This window comes from Ahaetulla prasina, chromosome 1 (genome assembly GCF_028640845.1).
Source record: "Ahaetulla prasina isolate Xishuangbanna chromosome 1, ASM2864084v1, whole genome shotgun sequence".
NCBI classification, from domain to species: domain Eukaryota; kingdom Metazoa; phylum Chordata; class Lepidosauria; order Squamata; family Colubridae; genus Ahaetulla; species Ahaetulla prasina.
The window spans coordinates 307,264,540-307,280,235 of NC_080539.1; the positions used below are offsets into that span (position 1 = coordinate 307,264,540).

The 15,696-nt window shown below is 33.5% G+C and overlaps 1 protein-coding gene across 1 annotated transcript in view; it reads left to right on the forward strand.

Moving 5' to 3' along the window:
- Positions 1 to 11,542, forward strand: part of FSIP1 (fibrous sheath interacting protein 1) — a 57,876-nt gene extending 46,334 nt beyond the window's left edge. Inside the window, exons 12-13 of the mRNA XM_058165844.1 lie at positions 7,720 to 8,224; positions 11,107 to 11,542. Of these exons, the coding sequence (XP_058021827.1) occupies positions 7,720 to 8,224; positions 11,107 to 11,141 (540 nt within the window). The 3' untranslated portion in view covers positions 11,142 to 11,542. The remainder of the gene's footprint in view (positions 1 to 7,719; positions 8,225 to 11,106) is intronic.
- Positions 11,543 to 15,696: the final 4,154 nt, after the last annotated feature.

The window sequence follows — 15,696 nt, forward strand, 5'->3', positions numbered from 1 at the left end:
TAGAAAACTAGCATTTAGTTCTGTTTTTTGGCAAAACTGACTCCTAGGAAACTATTTGCTTAATGACTGTAGTATTTGCTTAATGACTTTGCTTAATTTACAAAGGCTGTAAAATTGGGTCGGTCACATAGGTGATCTACTTTATGAGCATTTTGATTTATGACATAATGGCCAAGCTCAATTATGGTCATAAGTTGAGAACTACCTGTAATGGAAATGATTCAGTGTACAGTAACTGCTGCTGTAAGTATTTATGTGGTATGTATGAGAAAGAGAGAAAGAGAGTGTTGTGCCTCGCCCGCCCCCCTCTCTGCAGCCGGACCCCTCTCATCTCCTGTTATCTCAGCCAGGGACTGATAGTGCAGACAAATGGCCTGGCATGCCTCCAGCCCCCAGTCCTGGCACCATGCCCGGACAGACCGAGCAAATAAACCCCTCCCCCACAGCATGTGAACATGAGGAGCCTGAAGCCAGTCACGAGCTGGAATTGCCGGCAGCTGGAGGGTGGACGGATCCACGCTTCCGGAGAATGGAGAGGCGACGTCAGCAAAAGGAAGGGAGGGGCAGGCCTGGATAAGTGCTGAGTCATGGAGCCATACCCCATGGCCTATATAAAGGATCTGCTTTCTGGCATTCTTTGAGTCAGGCAAAGTCTAATTTGGATTGCTGAAGTCACATCTTGGACTCCTGCCTGCCCTGAGAACTCTGACAGAACTTTGGCAAAGCTGCAGAGGCTTTGTGGCCATGCTTGATACAGACTTCCCCAACCCGGCCATCAGAGGAGGAGTGGGACACGACAGAGAGGGAGAGATAATATTTTCCCTGATGCAGAGGATACTCACATTTCTAGTGCCATTTTCCTGGTAAAAAACTGTACACCCAATCCTACTTCTCCATTAGTAAAAATATACAAGCTGGGTCTATATATTTTTATACTTTTCCTTCTAATGCTCAGCTGTTACTATATAACATTTTCTTCATGATTTCAGAATTGTGCAAAAAGAAAATCTCAACATGTTTATATGATTCACAGCTGTTACACATCCCATATAATAATTCGATCATTTGACAATCTTGTTGAATACAGTAATTTTTAATCAATGCAAAGGAAATTTAATTTTTAAATACTGAAATGCCAGCAGCTTTTCTTACCCATTATCCTCCTCTCTTTTTTATCTAAACTGTTTTTCTCCCACAGTATACCTGCAGAAAGCTTAGGTTATTGGTTGTTAAACTGTAAATGTTAATAAGAAATGAAAGGTTGACTCAGCCTTCCATCCTTTATAAGGTAGGTAAAATGAGGACCCAGATTGTTGGGGGGGGCAATAAGTTGACTTTGTAAATATATACAAATAGAATGAGACTATTGCCCTATACATTGTAAGCCGCCCTGAGTCTTCGGAGAAGGGCGGGGTATAAATGTAAACAAAAAAAAAAAAAAAAAGTACTGTAATCATGAATGGGCTTAGGACAGTTGTTACCATTCCCCCTAGGGATGTGTACTTGGGTTTTTGTCTCTGGTGAGCAAAACTATGCAAGCACCTGGATCGTAATGCTTCAGGTGACCCATTTCTGAGAAACCTTACTGTTCAATGCTATCTTTTTATGTACTTCTGAAAGATTTTTTTTTTTTCATATAAGGAAGGATTTTAGCAATACGTGAAGTTTGCAGCACACCTTTCTCTAATGGCCTCATCATTATATGTATTTTTTATTTGTAGATTTGAATGATATATTTTAGAGAAGTACAATATTTAAAATATGCATGCTGTTCTTATTTTGTTTCTAGAATGCATGTTTGAGAAATCTGTATGTGAAGCAAACAGAACTACTTTCTTTTCTTTCTCTGAGTGCTATTTGAAGTTAGGTTTTAAATGTATTTATTTAAAGAGCGTAAAAGAGCAAAAAAAAAAGTAACAGTTTTTAACCATTTTTGGTGACCAGTCCCCATTGTAGTGCTCTCGTAAAAAACAGCTAGGAAACTTTGAACTAGAAACCCTGGATTTCCAAGAGGATTTGTGCACAAGGTGATTATGAATGGACATTCCTACCACATGCAGAGGACTTGTCCTATAGATTGGATTTATCCTATATCCTCATAAAACTGAGGAATGTAGCTAAGCTCAAAAACTGTCAGGTGGAAAATGGCATCTTGGGTCAGGAGAACCATGCTAGTAGCCTCCCTCCAGCTTATATAAAGAGAGCTGGCAGGAAGATTCTTTAGAGGGCATCCAGCGTGACTGAATATGAATAAGGAACTGTTTTGTTTACCCAGACCCTATTCTCCATTTTTGCAATGAAAGCTATCGTCTGCATAGACACAGCATCCGATTAAAAATTAAGAAAAAGAATAAGGCCATTATTTATTGCAGTTCGATCTGTGAACTGCATAGCAACATTCATGCTTCTTTAAATGTGGCCTTTTTTATGAGTGATATGCAGATATGTCAGTCAAAATGGATATCTAAATAGTTAACCTTTAAATATATATTAATTTAGCTTTCAAATGTTTATTTAAATGTTTTAAATATTGAAAGACTGTAGAAGTATTGTGAATTTCAGAGGCTTCCAGTTTGCAGTAAAAGGCCAGAGCAAGGATGGTGAAATAAATTAAGGATCAGCAGTAATTGCATTCATACACTGCACATACTGGAATGTGATTTGTTTACTTTTGGTTTAGCTATTTATATGAATCTAGCCTCATGGTTTATAAATAGTGGCTTATGATTTAACAGAGTTAGTAGTGTCAATTGTGGTTTATTAAAAATTGTAAAATATTGTAAAATGCTAATTTTTTCTCTAGTCTAGTAACAGAAGACCAAGAATGTTTATAGATTGAGGCAGATATTTATTTATTTGGAGAAATAGGAATAACTTCCACATAATTATTATCGCAATAGTGCAAACACCTTGTACCCCGATTTTCCCTGTTCGCCTTACACATTTCTTCAGGCTTCAAGAAATAAGAACTTGCTAATCACAAAAGGACCAGAGAAGCCAAGTCTTAATGATTTCTGGAAGATATTTGATTTTTACCACTTAATTCTCCCATTAAACTTCAGAGAGGATTGTCTTTGGCCAGATTTTGCCAAAATCAGACACATCAATAACATACAACTTGCATTTTACCTTTGACAAGAGAAAATTAAGAAATGAGACGGGATTTCTGTTGCCAGAGCTTTGTTGTGTTCTATTGAACATAGATGTCTCCTCTAAGCTGGCATTTTACAGGCTTAACAATTTTAGTACAATTATGTACAGTATGACTACCCAAGTCTTTAAGCAGAAAACTAGATGGGTTCATACATGTAACCCAATCTTTTAATTATTTATCCAAATGTCAGGCCATGTGCTGATTGTCTCAGCTGATTTACCTCTTGTCAAGAACTATTTGTATAAGGAGGCCAACAAGAAACATGAGAAGAAAGGAACTCCCCTTCTCTAAGGAACTTCCCCTTAGAGAAAATTGGAAGAGTGATTTTACTGTTACATCTACTGAATAGGCAATTGTTCCTGGATACAGAAAAAAAGAGAAAATTACATGCAAAATCTAAACTCATTTTGATTTTGTACAACAAAACTGTTCCTTTTACATTCTCCTGAATGGTTAATAATTGAACGTCCTTACAAAATCCTCACATTAATTCCTTTCAAGATAAATATATTATGTAAAGTTCAGAAAAGGAACAAACAACATAAACCAAATAAAGACTTGAAATAAGAAAGGTAAGAGGAATATAGTTAAATCTAGTTCATGTAATATTATTCATTATAACTCTCAGTCCCAATCTATTCATGAAACTGTTTTTGCCTCCTCCATCCTAACAAAGCCTAATATATTTCTTTTTATGCTTTTAACTTCTCATCTTTATCTTTTATAGCATCTAATCAAATTTATCCAACCATGACCATGTAGTTTCAAGACCCCACCAGCCAAAACCTTTAAGCTCCATTAATTTTCATGTTGTTATTCAGTATACATATAAATATTTCCCAGTGAACCCAAGTTTGATTGAGTGAATTAAAATGATTGGCTGAATTGAATCCAATACTGATTTACTGAAAGAATTGGTAATATTCCGAAAACATTCAATGTGCTGATTTTAGGTTAGATAAGTAGAACTTGAAATTTTTCAGAAGTATAAATGTAACATTTTATAGATAATTTTATAGATAATATATGTTAAAAATATATATAACTATTGAAAATAGTTGTAGTAATCTCTACTTAAGTGATCATAGTCTCCTGATTCCTTTATTTGTTTAGGTAACTTGATCTGATATTATACAGAAGTATCATTATATATTGTTTTCTTTACAGTCCATAAAATGTTACTCAGTGGGTCATTGTCAGGGTTTTTCTTTTTATCATTGGTTATAACAAACCACAATAAAATGCAACACTAATTATTCAATATGATATAAACTACATAGTTATTAAATAAAATGAACAGGAAAAGAAACTATAATCTTTCATTTTATCACTAAATATAGACTATATAGAATTACTTTGCTCCATCTTCTAGTTTTTGGACTATAAAAATATTTACAAAATCGGTAACAAATATCTGGAATCCATTCCTTAAGATCAAGAGGGTTTTTTTTTTCCTTTTTTCATTTATATAAGAGTATTTTGCTCAGTACCACTTTTGATAAATTCCAATGGCTCATAAAATGACAAATTCTGTCTTTTAGGAATATAATTTAACATCATGCTTCTTTGCTGTAAAATTTTGAAATAACAACAATTTAAGAATAATTTAAATTTGCATATTGAAATGCCTTATATAATAATTCTAAGATTTAAACTGGCATTAAACTTAGGCAGTGATAGAATTAGGTTCTGTTAACAACTGTGACTAATATTACTATATACATTACAAAATGAAATAAAAGAATTACAGTAATTTCTGACTAATGTAGAAAATTTTGCAAGTTTAAAAAGTTGAATATAAGATCAGGAAAATTCAAAGTTCAGATGTGGTAACTAGGATGTGGTAACAGATGTGGTAATAATTTTCCTGACCTTATATTCAACTTTTGAAACTTGGTAATAAAGATTATTTAACAAAGATTATAGTTGAAAAATGGTTTCCATATTGAGTTAAATTCTGAATCAGGTATGATTGGAGGATATGTGGTAAGTTTGTATGTTGCCATAACTTAATTTGCCATTCTTCTGCAAAAGGAATTGTTCATAATTTCCAAAGAAAAGCATGGAGAATCCTAGCAATTGTAACCATGTACAAAGTCAGCTATGTGTATCTTGTAGGAATAAACACAACATAGTATTTGCTGATGAATTAGCTTCATTCTTAAATCATAAAGAATATATTTTTCATTTTTTTCAGTCTTGGATCCATCGATTTTCCAAAATTGAATATTCCAATTCTTCATTTTACACTTCTGATAGATAATTAATGCAACCTTCATCTTGTTTCTTTAATTCCAACTGAATGGTTGGTTTCATTTCCAGCACTGGATCTTATAAGCAAACTTGCTAAGGCATCTGGATCATACTATCTTCTATGGTCCAGATTGCCCAGCAGGAGCTATAGGTACATAATAGGCAGAATATAATATCTCAAACAACCATTATAAATAAACTGATTTAAAGTATTTTCCCATGTTTGAGCCAGGCTTTCCAATAAAATATCTTTGCTGCTATCTTCACATTTCAATTATACCACAGCTTCAATTTCTCCTGTAATTTTGGGACCAAATTGCTTCCCTATTAATAACTAATATATCTAAAAGCTTTCAAGCTGGAAAAGAATATCCCCTTTTACTAGATCTTGGTGCGCAAAGTTGCCAATTTTTCAAAAACATCCAATTAGAGAGTAATTGAACAATAATATTTAGGCAAGTTCTCAGTCCATAGAAATATGGGTGTTAGAATGAAAGCACAATGGTTAGAGTTGAAAATCTGGTAGTTTAAACCCACTACCAAAAAGCAAAATTATTTAGGGATTTTGGCCCGCCATGAAAATGTTGTCAGTAATTTCTACAAAATATCTAAAGATAAAGTTTTCTCTGTCCAGTCGTGTCTGACTCTAGGACATGATGCTCATTTTCCTTTCTTGGCTGAGGGAGCCAGCATTGTCCAAAGACATTTTCCATGGTCATGTGGCCAGCATGACTATGCACCAAAGGGACAAAGAATGCTGTTACCTTCCCATAGAAGTGATACCCATTTATCTACACTCATTTGCATGATTTTAAACTGCTATATGGGACAAAGAACGGAAGCTCACCCCTTCCTTGGCATTTGGGTCTTGAACCCGGGCTGTCAGCTTTCCAGCTGACAAGCTCAGCATCTTTAAACACTGAGCCACCATGCCCCTCCATAAAATATCTATTAGGAATTAACATTTGAATCCTTCTTAAAATATACATTAACATTCATTTGAAATGCTGTATATTGATAAGATAGCATTCATCTAAAATACTGTATATTGATAGTTCAGTGGAAAAAAAAGAGATAAAATTTAAAATTAAATATAATTTTAAATGGGGTTTTATTTATTTTAACTTTTTAGGCCTTAAATTGAATTAGTTTTTCAATTGATTTTTAACTTGTATTATATGTGTTTTTTAATTTTTTTAAAAAATATACAAATAGGATGAGACTATTGCCTTACACAATGTAAGCCGCCCTGAGTCTTCGGAGAAGGGCGGGATATAAATTCAAAATAAAATAAAATAAAATAAAAAATAATGGCTGTTAACTGCCCTGAGTCCTTCGGGAGAAGGGCGGTATGAAAATCCAAATAAATAAATAAATAAATAAATTAATTAATTAATTAATTAACTATTGTCAGTAGGCCATCTTGTGAGGTATTGTTTCTCAGGATTTATTTATTTATTTATTTATTTGATCATATTTATATACCGCCCTATCTCCCGAAGGACTCAGGGCGGTTTACAGGCACTTAAAAACACATAAATACAATATAAAAGCAATTAAAAAACTTATTCTAAAAGCCCAGTACTGTATATACTCGAATATAAGCCGATCCGAGTATAAGCCGAGGTCCCCAATTTTACCCCAAAAACTGGGGTAAACTGGGGACTCAAGTATAAGCCGAGGGTGGGAAATGAGGCACCTACCGGTTGGGGAAACCCTCCCTCCCTCAGCTGAGAAGGCTGGCGGCTCCCCCGCCCCGCCCTCTCACTGCACCGGCAGGGCTTCCCCGCGCCGTCCGGTAAAATGTGAAAAAAACAAAAAAAAAAAAAACTCGAGTATAAGCCGTATATACTCGAGTATAAGCCGAGGGGCTTAAAAAAAAAAAAACTCGAGTATAAGCCGTATAGACCCGAGTATAAGCCGAGGGGACGTTTTTCAGCACAAAAAACGTGCTGAAAAACTCGGCTTATACTCGAGTATATACGGTAATTAAGAATTTAAAAATATAAAAATAAAACCCAATTTAAAACCCATAAATTTAAAATTTAGCTCAGTCCTGCTAAGCTCAGTCACTTCATTTCAGCAAGTTTGTGTATGCTTTGTTAAAATAATTCAAAGGCGATAAGTGTATTTCTAATAACAGATCATACTGAAAATGCCTCGATTCATAATCTGGCCATGTTCATTTCTTTCGGATTTAATTTATGACCTTTAGCACCAGGGATCAATGCTACCATTATTTTTCTGTGCTGTTTTATGATGAAATTATTTGTAGCTTCATTTTGATGGGAATTTTTCCCTTATTTTTGCAGCCAGATGTACCTCCTTGCCTCTCAGAAGAGCAACTTAATGCCCTTCTGGAAGACTGTATGCAAAGCCTAAGAAGAGGATGTGATCTTAATCTGATCAGATGTCAGGAAAATTCTGTTGAGAAGATGAGCCCTTGTGACATCTTTGAAGAGAACATGCCAGACTCTAGGAATGAAGTGTTAGATGATATTCAACTACCAGCAAATGAGGAAATGCTTGGAGACGAGTATAAATATATATTTTCAAAGGAAAAAATAGACTCCTGCTGTAATCCCAGCAAGATGTTTTTCGAATTTCCCATGTCGGAGAAAAAGGGAAATGAAGAAGACCAAGAGGAGGCACCAGACACTGCTAATGGCACTGAAGATTTCTTCATGTCAAAGGTTCTCAGTATAGACAAGATGAAAAAGCCTCTTTTTCTTGATGAAACTTTTTATTGTGTCAGCATGAACAATGAACTTTCCACAGATGCCAGCATTCCTAGCATACCACTAAAAACCAGAGGAGGTGAGACTGTTAATAAACTTTTAGACCAAGCATTTGATTATGATTATAAAAGCCCAGACAAGTCAAGCAGGATTTCATCAAACATATGCACTAATGTTTGATGGTTATGCTGGTTATGCACAAAAGCACAGAATGATGTTGAGAATAGCAGACCATTTCAAAATGTTTTCTGACATTTTTTTAACTCACATAAATAGCAATGATACCAGTTCTCTTTTAAAAAGTGCCAAAAATAATGTTTTTGTCAGTTAGTGGTAAGGTGGGATTGGCATATGTTATGACTTCATAGGCAAGTAGTTCCTTGTGTTTTTTATTTTGATAAATTGTACAAACGTTTCATAAATATCAGCTGATAACGTTTTTAATATAAAAAAGCTCAAAATCATAGAAGAAGAGAATGTTTAACTGTTAATGTTACCTGGCAATAATATTTTGATAGATATAGTTCCTGCTACAAACCAAAATTGTCCGGAAATCTTTCTTAATTATATAACTAAACAGTGCTGCTTGTGACATATAGAATTCTTAAATTTCAACCCACATGAGAATATTAGCTATGCCTCTTTTTCTATGGCAAATTATTTAAACATACTACCAAGCTTTTCATTTTTCTCTTCAAATACAGGCTTCTCATCTGCATCAATTTCATTAATTAGAATATTATTTAGTCTAACACATTCTTCACAATATTTAATAGTATTCTTAAACTTTGCTTTAAGTGTATTTTTTTATCACACAGCAATATTTCTTCTGCTCCTTGCGGGGCCATAAATAATTAATGTTGCTGTTGAAGTAAGATGGTCCCTCTGAATCTCTTGCAAAATCCAGTTGCTCTTTTGCTTGTAATATTTTTGAAGTTAAATAACACTTGATGAAGGAATTTGAATCAAATAAAAAATCAGAATATACTCATTTATTCATTTCTTTCACCATTTCTTTTCTTTTCTTTTTTAAATGTGTCAGTATGAATGGATTGTGACTGGTCCATTGTGTTTCCGTTGTCAAAACTTGTGATTAAAATTAATGAATTAAATGCCATTGAACAGGGTGGTTTCTCTGAAACAATGCAGTTGTTGAAAAAGGGGTTGTATAAGGGCAGAAGATGGAAAAAAGTGGGAAGGGAGGGAGGGAGGGAGGGAGAAACATGGATAACAAAATAGATTTAGTTGGCTCTCTCCATGCCTCTCTTTGGTTCTACTACTAATATTAACTATGCTTTGGTTAAGCCTCTTTGCTCTAATAAATACACTGGTCTTAGCTGCACCAAGATGAAGTCTAGATTTATCCATTCATGCCCTAGGGATAGATTACTAATGCTACCCTCAATCACATAGACTGTAATGCTTCCATGTTATTTAAATTGACCTGTGCCTCAGAAGTAGTACCCAGAACTGCTTGCTCAGATCTTTTCGCTCAGTGATTTGAAATATTTTATTAAATATATCTTGTTGATATCTTTAAAGTTGTTTACTTTAATAATGAGATGCAAATGATGATAACATAGATTGCACAGATTAGAACGTTATATAATTTCTTATAATGGGCAAGTCTGATACATAAGAAACTAGCATTCTAAAATAGCCAAAGTTGAAACCAATAGCAAGAGCGGGAATAAAATGATAATGAAGAATAGATATAAATAAATATAGTTACCCATGCTCAGAAGATAGATATACATTATTCAACATTGAAGGGTGCTTTTTAACTTGTATACCATTTCATTTTTCAGTGTGAGTCCAAGACAATGCCATTTGTATTAGCAGCCATTCTGTCTCTCTTGAGATGAGTCTGTATTTGTTTCTCCTTCTTCAAACCTAGATAATCTTCTGATACTATTATTTTATTAGATGAAATGCCAAACTTGTCTAAAATTATCCTGAATTCTTCATCAGAATTCATAATATCTCAGTTATCTAGAAATGAACAATAGATGTCTGAATTGATGATATTTTATTTTTATTTATTAAACAGATTTATGTGACCACCTAACTCACACACAGCAACTCTAGTTTAAAAGATTCTGCAGTTTAAAAAAATGTGAGAAAGTGTTTTATACTTAGGGAGAAAATTTTTAAAATTGATACATATTGTTCAACCTTTAAAGTTATTCTGTTGAACCTGGAGGTAGATAAAATGTAAAATGTAGTCTTTCAAACGATTTCTATGGTACTCAGATGTATGGCTTAAATCCAAATTGTATCTGTGAATAGCAATACTTATTCTTTCCACTCTTGAATTCAGATCTAGTGGATGAGATTGATTTTAACTAATTCCCCTCTTCCTCTTGAGTTGCTTGAGCCATTGAAATCTTACTTATTTGGAGAATTAAGAATATTAGGCTCCCTAAGAGTTTTTAGCTTTCACTGAATTAAATACAATTAAATATTTTTGCATATTTTTAGAGTATTTCCAGCATGGTGCATAATAGCCTCTAAATACTCCTGTTTTAAGTGATAATAAGTAGAATAATTTATTGTGTGAGAACAGATTTGCAATTAATCTTTCTGGGGAAAAGATTAAGAATGGAGATCATTGCAGCATAATTTATGAAATTTGTCAAAGTACCTCTGGCTCCTCCAATATTGCATAGAGATCATATGAAAAGGAATGCTCTTACTAATATCATATTGACTGGCAGAGGTTAAATAAGATAGATATGTAAACTTTATTATATTGGACTAGCACATATACAAATATGCATCTATAGATAAAATTCTACTTACATTATAACATATGTAGTGGTTATAGAACTGTGTAGTGTTGCAAAATATTGAGATGGTAATGATGAGAGTTCTTCTGGGCAACAAAATTCAAAATTTATATTATCAAGGTGAATACTAAAGGCCTTTCATTAATCCAGAAATGGTTTTATTTCTGTGCAGATGAGCTGAAAGATGAAGATGTGAATGAAGAGTGATGTTCTTCCAACCTGATGTTCTTGAACATAATCCAAGAGTGATGTTCTTCCAAATTGGTAAAATTTACTTCATTTAATTCTTTGTGTATTGTTTCAGGAAAATTTGTCTCATAATTAATATTTTTGTCTCATTTTCATGTTTCAATAGGACTTCTAAATAAAGATCTCCTGATTAACTTCTTTCTGGGGATGACTTATGTACATGCAAAAGTTTTACAGATCTAAAACTATTAAGCTCCTCTATCTGCACATATATATTTCAGTTATATCAATATTTATATTGTTCAGCAAATTTATGTAAGTGATAATAGCACTTTCCTAACCATAAGCTATATTTAAATATTAATAGAATTATTTTTATGCTTGTTATATACATTATGCCCTCATATTAAGGGCTCATATGAAAGGAACCCAATGCATGTACAGTCATATGTTTTCTGGTATTTTTCCTGAATGTGCAATAATCTGTAAACATAAGTATCATTTGAATAAACATTTTTAGAGGTGATGATTATCGGAAGCATTCAATAGTTAAACATCCTGGATTTTTGAAAACATAAAGCAAACGTGGAAAGAATAATGTGGATAATATACATAAGCTATCGGCAGTTATTAATCTGTTTCTCTACATTTGGCTGTCTGAAATCTATCATGTGATCATCTGTCCATTAGCAAACTCTATTTCTTTAAAGAGAATCTGTAGCAAATGGAGATATCCTGTATCAATAAATTGCAGGCAGATTATGGTTGTTTTACAGAAACAGGTTGACATTTCCTTTTAATTTTGTTGTTTTGTTCTTTTAACCTGTGTGAAACTTCTGATTCTAACAATTAGTGTGACTTTTCAACTTTGTTTTAAAATGAGTAGGGATTTCAGTCACGCTATCTAAAAAAAACGGATTGGCTTAAGACTCATTGTCATAGAGGAGAGGGTGGGTACAACAGCTGCTAACACATGCATGAAAAGGAAAACAAATAAGCCAGATTTAGATTTGCTGTTATCACATGTTCTAAGAACATGGGGAGATTTTGGCAGATAGGAGAAGAGTGCATGAAATCAAGAAGCAGAAACGAACTTGACTGTTTTCATCTGTACAATAGATTTAGCAATGGAACATCCTAGGATGGTGCTGTGTATTACTATTTTACTGGAAATAATGAGGAAAATAATGTTCACTCAAGTAAAGAAGCAGACAAATGTTGACTATAATTCAGTTAAATTACTATAATTGTTCGTGATAAGCTACAGTAATCAGGTCTCTCTGTCCTGGTTGGGACAAAATGGGCCTAGCAATTTGATATCTACTTTTCTAGCAGTTCTTTTGCATTCTCTACAGTTCAAGTAAGATTTTATGCAATTTAGATCTTTCTTTTTATTTTTTTTTGCAAAATTCTAAGAAAGCAGCAATAAATCAGATGCAAGTCACTGTATTCTAACATAAGTTTGATAAAACATGTCAGCTTATTAGTTAATACAACTTTATGTTGTTTAGCAATGTGTGTAAGGCATTACTCATAAACACCAGATGTTCTGTTCTTAACCACAAGTATTCCACAATTCAGCCTTTTTAAATTAACCGGCTCACCATTCCAGGTTCCTGTTTTTTCAATTTTAGAGTCAATTTACAAATTGAATTGAAAGAATTCAATTTGAAAATCATGAATATATTATTTTGTGTTAATTAAATAAACTAATAATTTAATTAATAATTTAGTTAAAGCAATTAAAATCTTAATAATATTAAATATTGCTATTTAATATTAAGTTATTTATAATATTTAATATAGCTTTTGGAAGCAGATATGCCTCCATTTTGATCACTGAACCTACAGCCTATAGTGTTCCCTATATTAATCAGGCCAATCTCAACGTGCAATGTGCATGTGCATGTGCTTTTCTCTACCCATTCTGGTCAACTAAAAAAGTATATCAAGTATCCGTAGCACATAATTCTTCAGTTAAAGCATCTGATTCCGCTGGAAACAGATAGTTAAACTCTAGCAAACAGGTTTTCATACAGATCATATTTATTTGGGTATCCTCTGGTCATAGACTTACAATTATGGTGAGTCATGGTGAGGTTCATCCTTATTTCATAATCTGTCCCATTTCCTAGTGTAAAAAGATGGTAGACCTGTTCCCTGTTCAGAAAAAAGCTTCTCTCCTCTGTGGCAATTCATAATGGCCGGGGCTTTGTTCTGTAGCCCGGACAGACAGCCTCAGTGGCCAATCGGACACACAGATGTGGTCACATGTTCTGGACTACATTTCCCATAATGCAATTTCTGTCTATATCTCTCTGCAATTTGAGGAAAAATTGATGCAAGTGTTCTATAGATGGTTTATATCTTCACCTGTGACTGCAAGATGAACAAATCATATAACTATAAATGTTATAAAATGTAATAAAAAAGGAATATTTTAATCTAGTTGTTCGTTTTTTTAAAAAAAGACTAAAATGCTGAAAAGGCAAACTCTCCAAATTTTTTTGGAAATTTTTTTAATTAATATATTTAATATGTAATATATATTTATTAGATATGATTCCAGAGGGTTAAATTAAAAGTACCAGAAGTATATTCGAACCACGATAAGAATCAATGGGGCACAACACCAGATAAGGGAAACTTTGCCTTCAATACAGGATTGGGAGACTAATGTTGGAGAATATGCAGACATTGAAAAATTGACTCTATATAGTCACAGCAAAAGTCTAATCAAATTCAAGCAGGAATTGTTCATTTAAATGCAGCATATATGCAACAACAAAGCAAGTCAAGATACCCAGAATATGTTCTTTTTAAAGAAAAAGATAAATAGATTTAAAAAAATAATTAAGATGAGCCAAATAGAAATGAGTAGTACAGGTCGTCCTAAACTTACGACGACAATCAAGTCCAAATTTATGTTGTTAAGTGAGAAATTTGTTAAGTGAGTTTTGCCCCATTTTATGATTTTTCTTGGCTCATTTGTTAAGTGAATCACTGCAACTGTTAAATTAGTGACATAGTTGTTAAGTGAATCTGGTTTCCCCATTGACTTTACCTGTCAGAAGTTTGCAAAAAGGATTCACATGACTCTGGGACACTGCAACCATCACAAATGTGAATCAGTTGTCAAGCATCTGAATGTAAATCACCTGACCATGGGGATGCTACAATGGTCATAAATGTGAAAAATGGTCATAAGTCATTTTTTTATTGCCATTGTAGCTTCCAACAATCAAACAATCACTAAATGAATTGTTGTAAGTCAAGGACTACCTGCAATTGCAGATGACTAAAGTATCATAGAGTCTCCTGAGTCCTTCGGGAGAAGGGCAGTATACAAATTAAAATATTATTATTAAATTAAAATTAAATAACAGATTGTGCAGGCCATTTTGTAAAGGATCTTTGCCTTTGAACTCCCATTTTTGCCACAACATTTTTGCCGTGTTGTTTCATTTTTTCCCCAAGATTTCCCAATACATATGCTGATGTGGCATCAAGATCAGCAGTAAAGCGAAGAAACACAGACTTTACTTTTGTGCACTGTGTGTCATAAAGCATTGCAATTGCATATTTCAGTTTGCCTAGCATCTTCAATACCAATCAGAGGTCATGATAGCACATTGAGTCCATGTTCAGTTCACATTTGTGTCTGACAAATGTATGAATCTACCCATGCTTCTGGTTTGCGTGTCTTTCTTGCAGTTTACAAATGCTTGTATTGATATATAAAGCCTTGTATAATTAGGATATCTAATCACTTTATCATTTTTATACCTGCCCAGCAATTAAAGTACAGCAGGCCTTCCTTTGGATGTGCTGCCCTAGTTACACCTTTGCATTTGGCAATCTGAGAGGATACTTTAGAAACCCTTCCTATCCAGTTACAATAAGCATTGAATCTTTACAATCTTTGGCATTAACGAAAGACCTCTGTTCATCCTCTGACTCTCTGTTCATTTCTCTGACTCTATGCCGCTATGTCTTGCTATTATTTTATCATACTTGTTATTGTTTGAATTATAATTTAAAATTTTTTGTTTTCTTGTAATTAATTTGATAGAAATTAGGCTGCTTGAAAGTACAAATACACAAATAAATTATTTTAAAACTTTCTCTTAAGTTGAAAAGTCTTCTACATTTCACATATAACCTATATATTCACATATAACCTTTATCACACATATAAAAGGATTCTCGTTCTGATTTGATTGTCTTATGGTCTCAACAGAGTAGCAGTTACTGATGCTATGACTCACAATCCCTTGCCACATGACAGACCTGCGTTTTACAGCCCCAGAGACCCAAAACTCTAAGTGTGGTTTTTGAAGCCCCTCCAGTGGCTGCCACCAAATTGTAATTAATATATTAATTTTAATTTACAATTGAGTTACAAATTTTTATACTGGTCATATTACTTAATTAAATATCTGAGAAACACCCTTTGTAAGAAAATGTTTGGGTATTCCTGCTATAGCCCTGTATCTCTTATTCCATCTTTCTTGTTGCTAAATGCTAAGATGTAAGCCCAAAAGATGCTATGGTAGTGTTGATCCTGCCAATG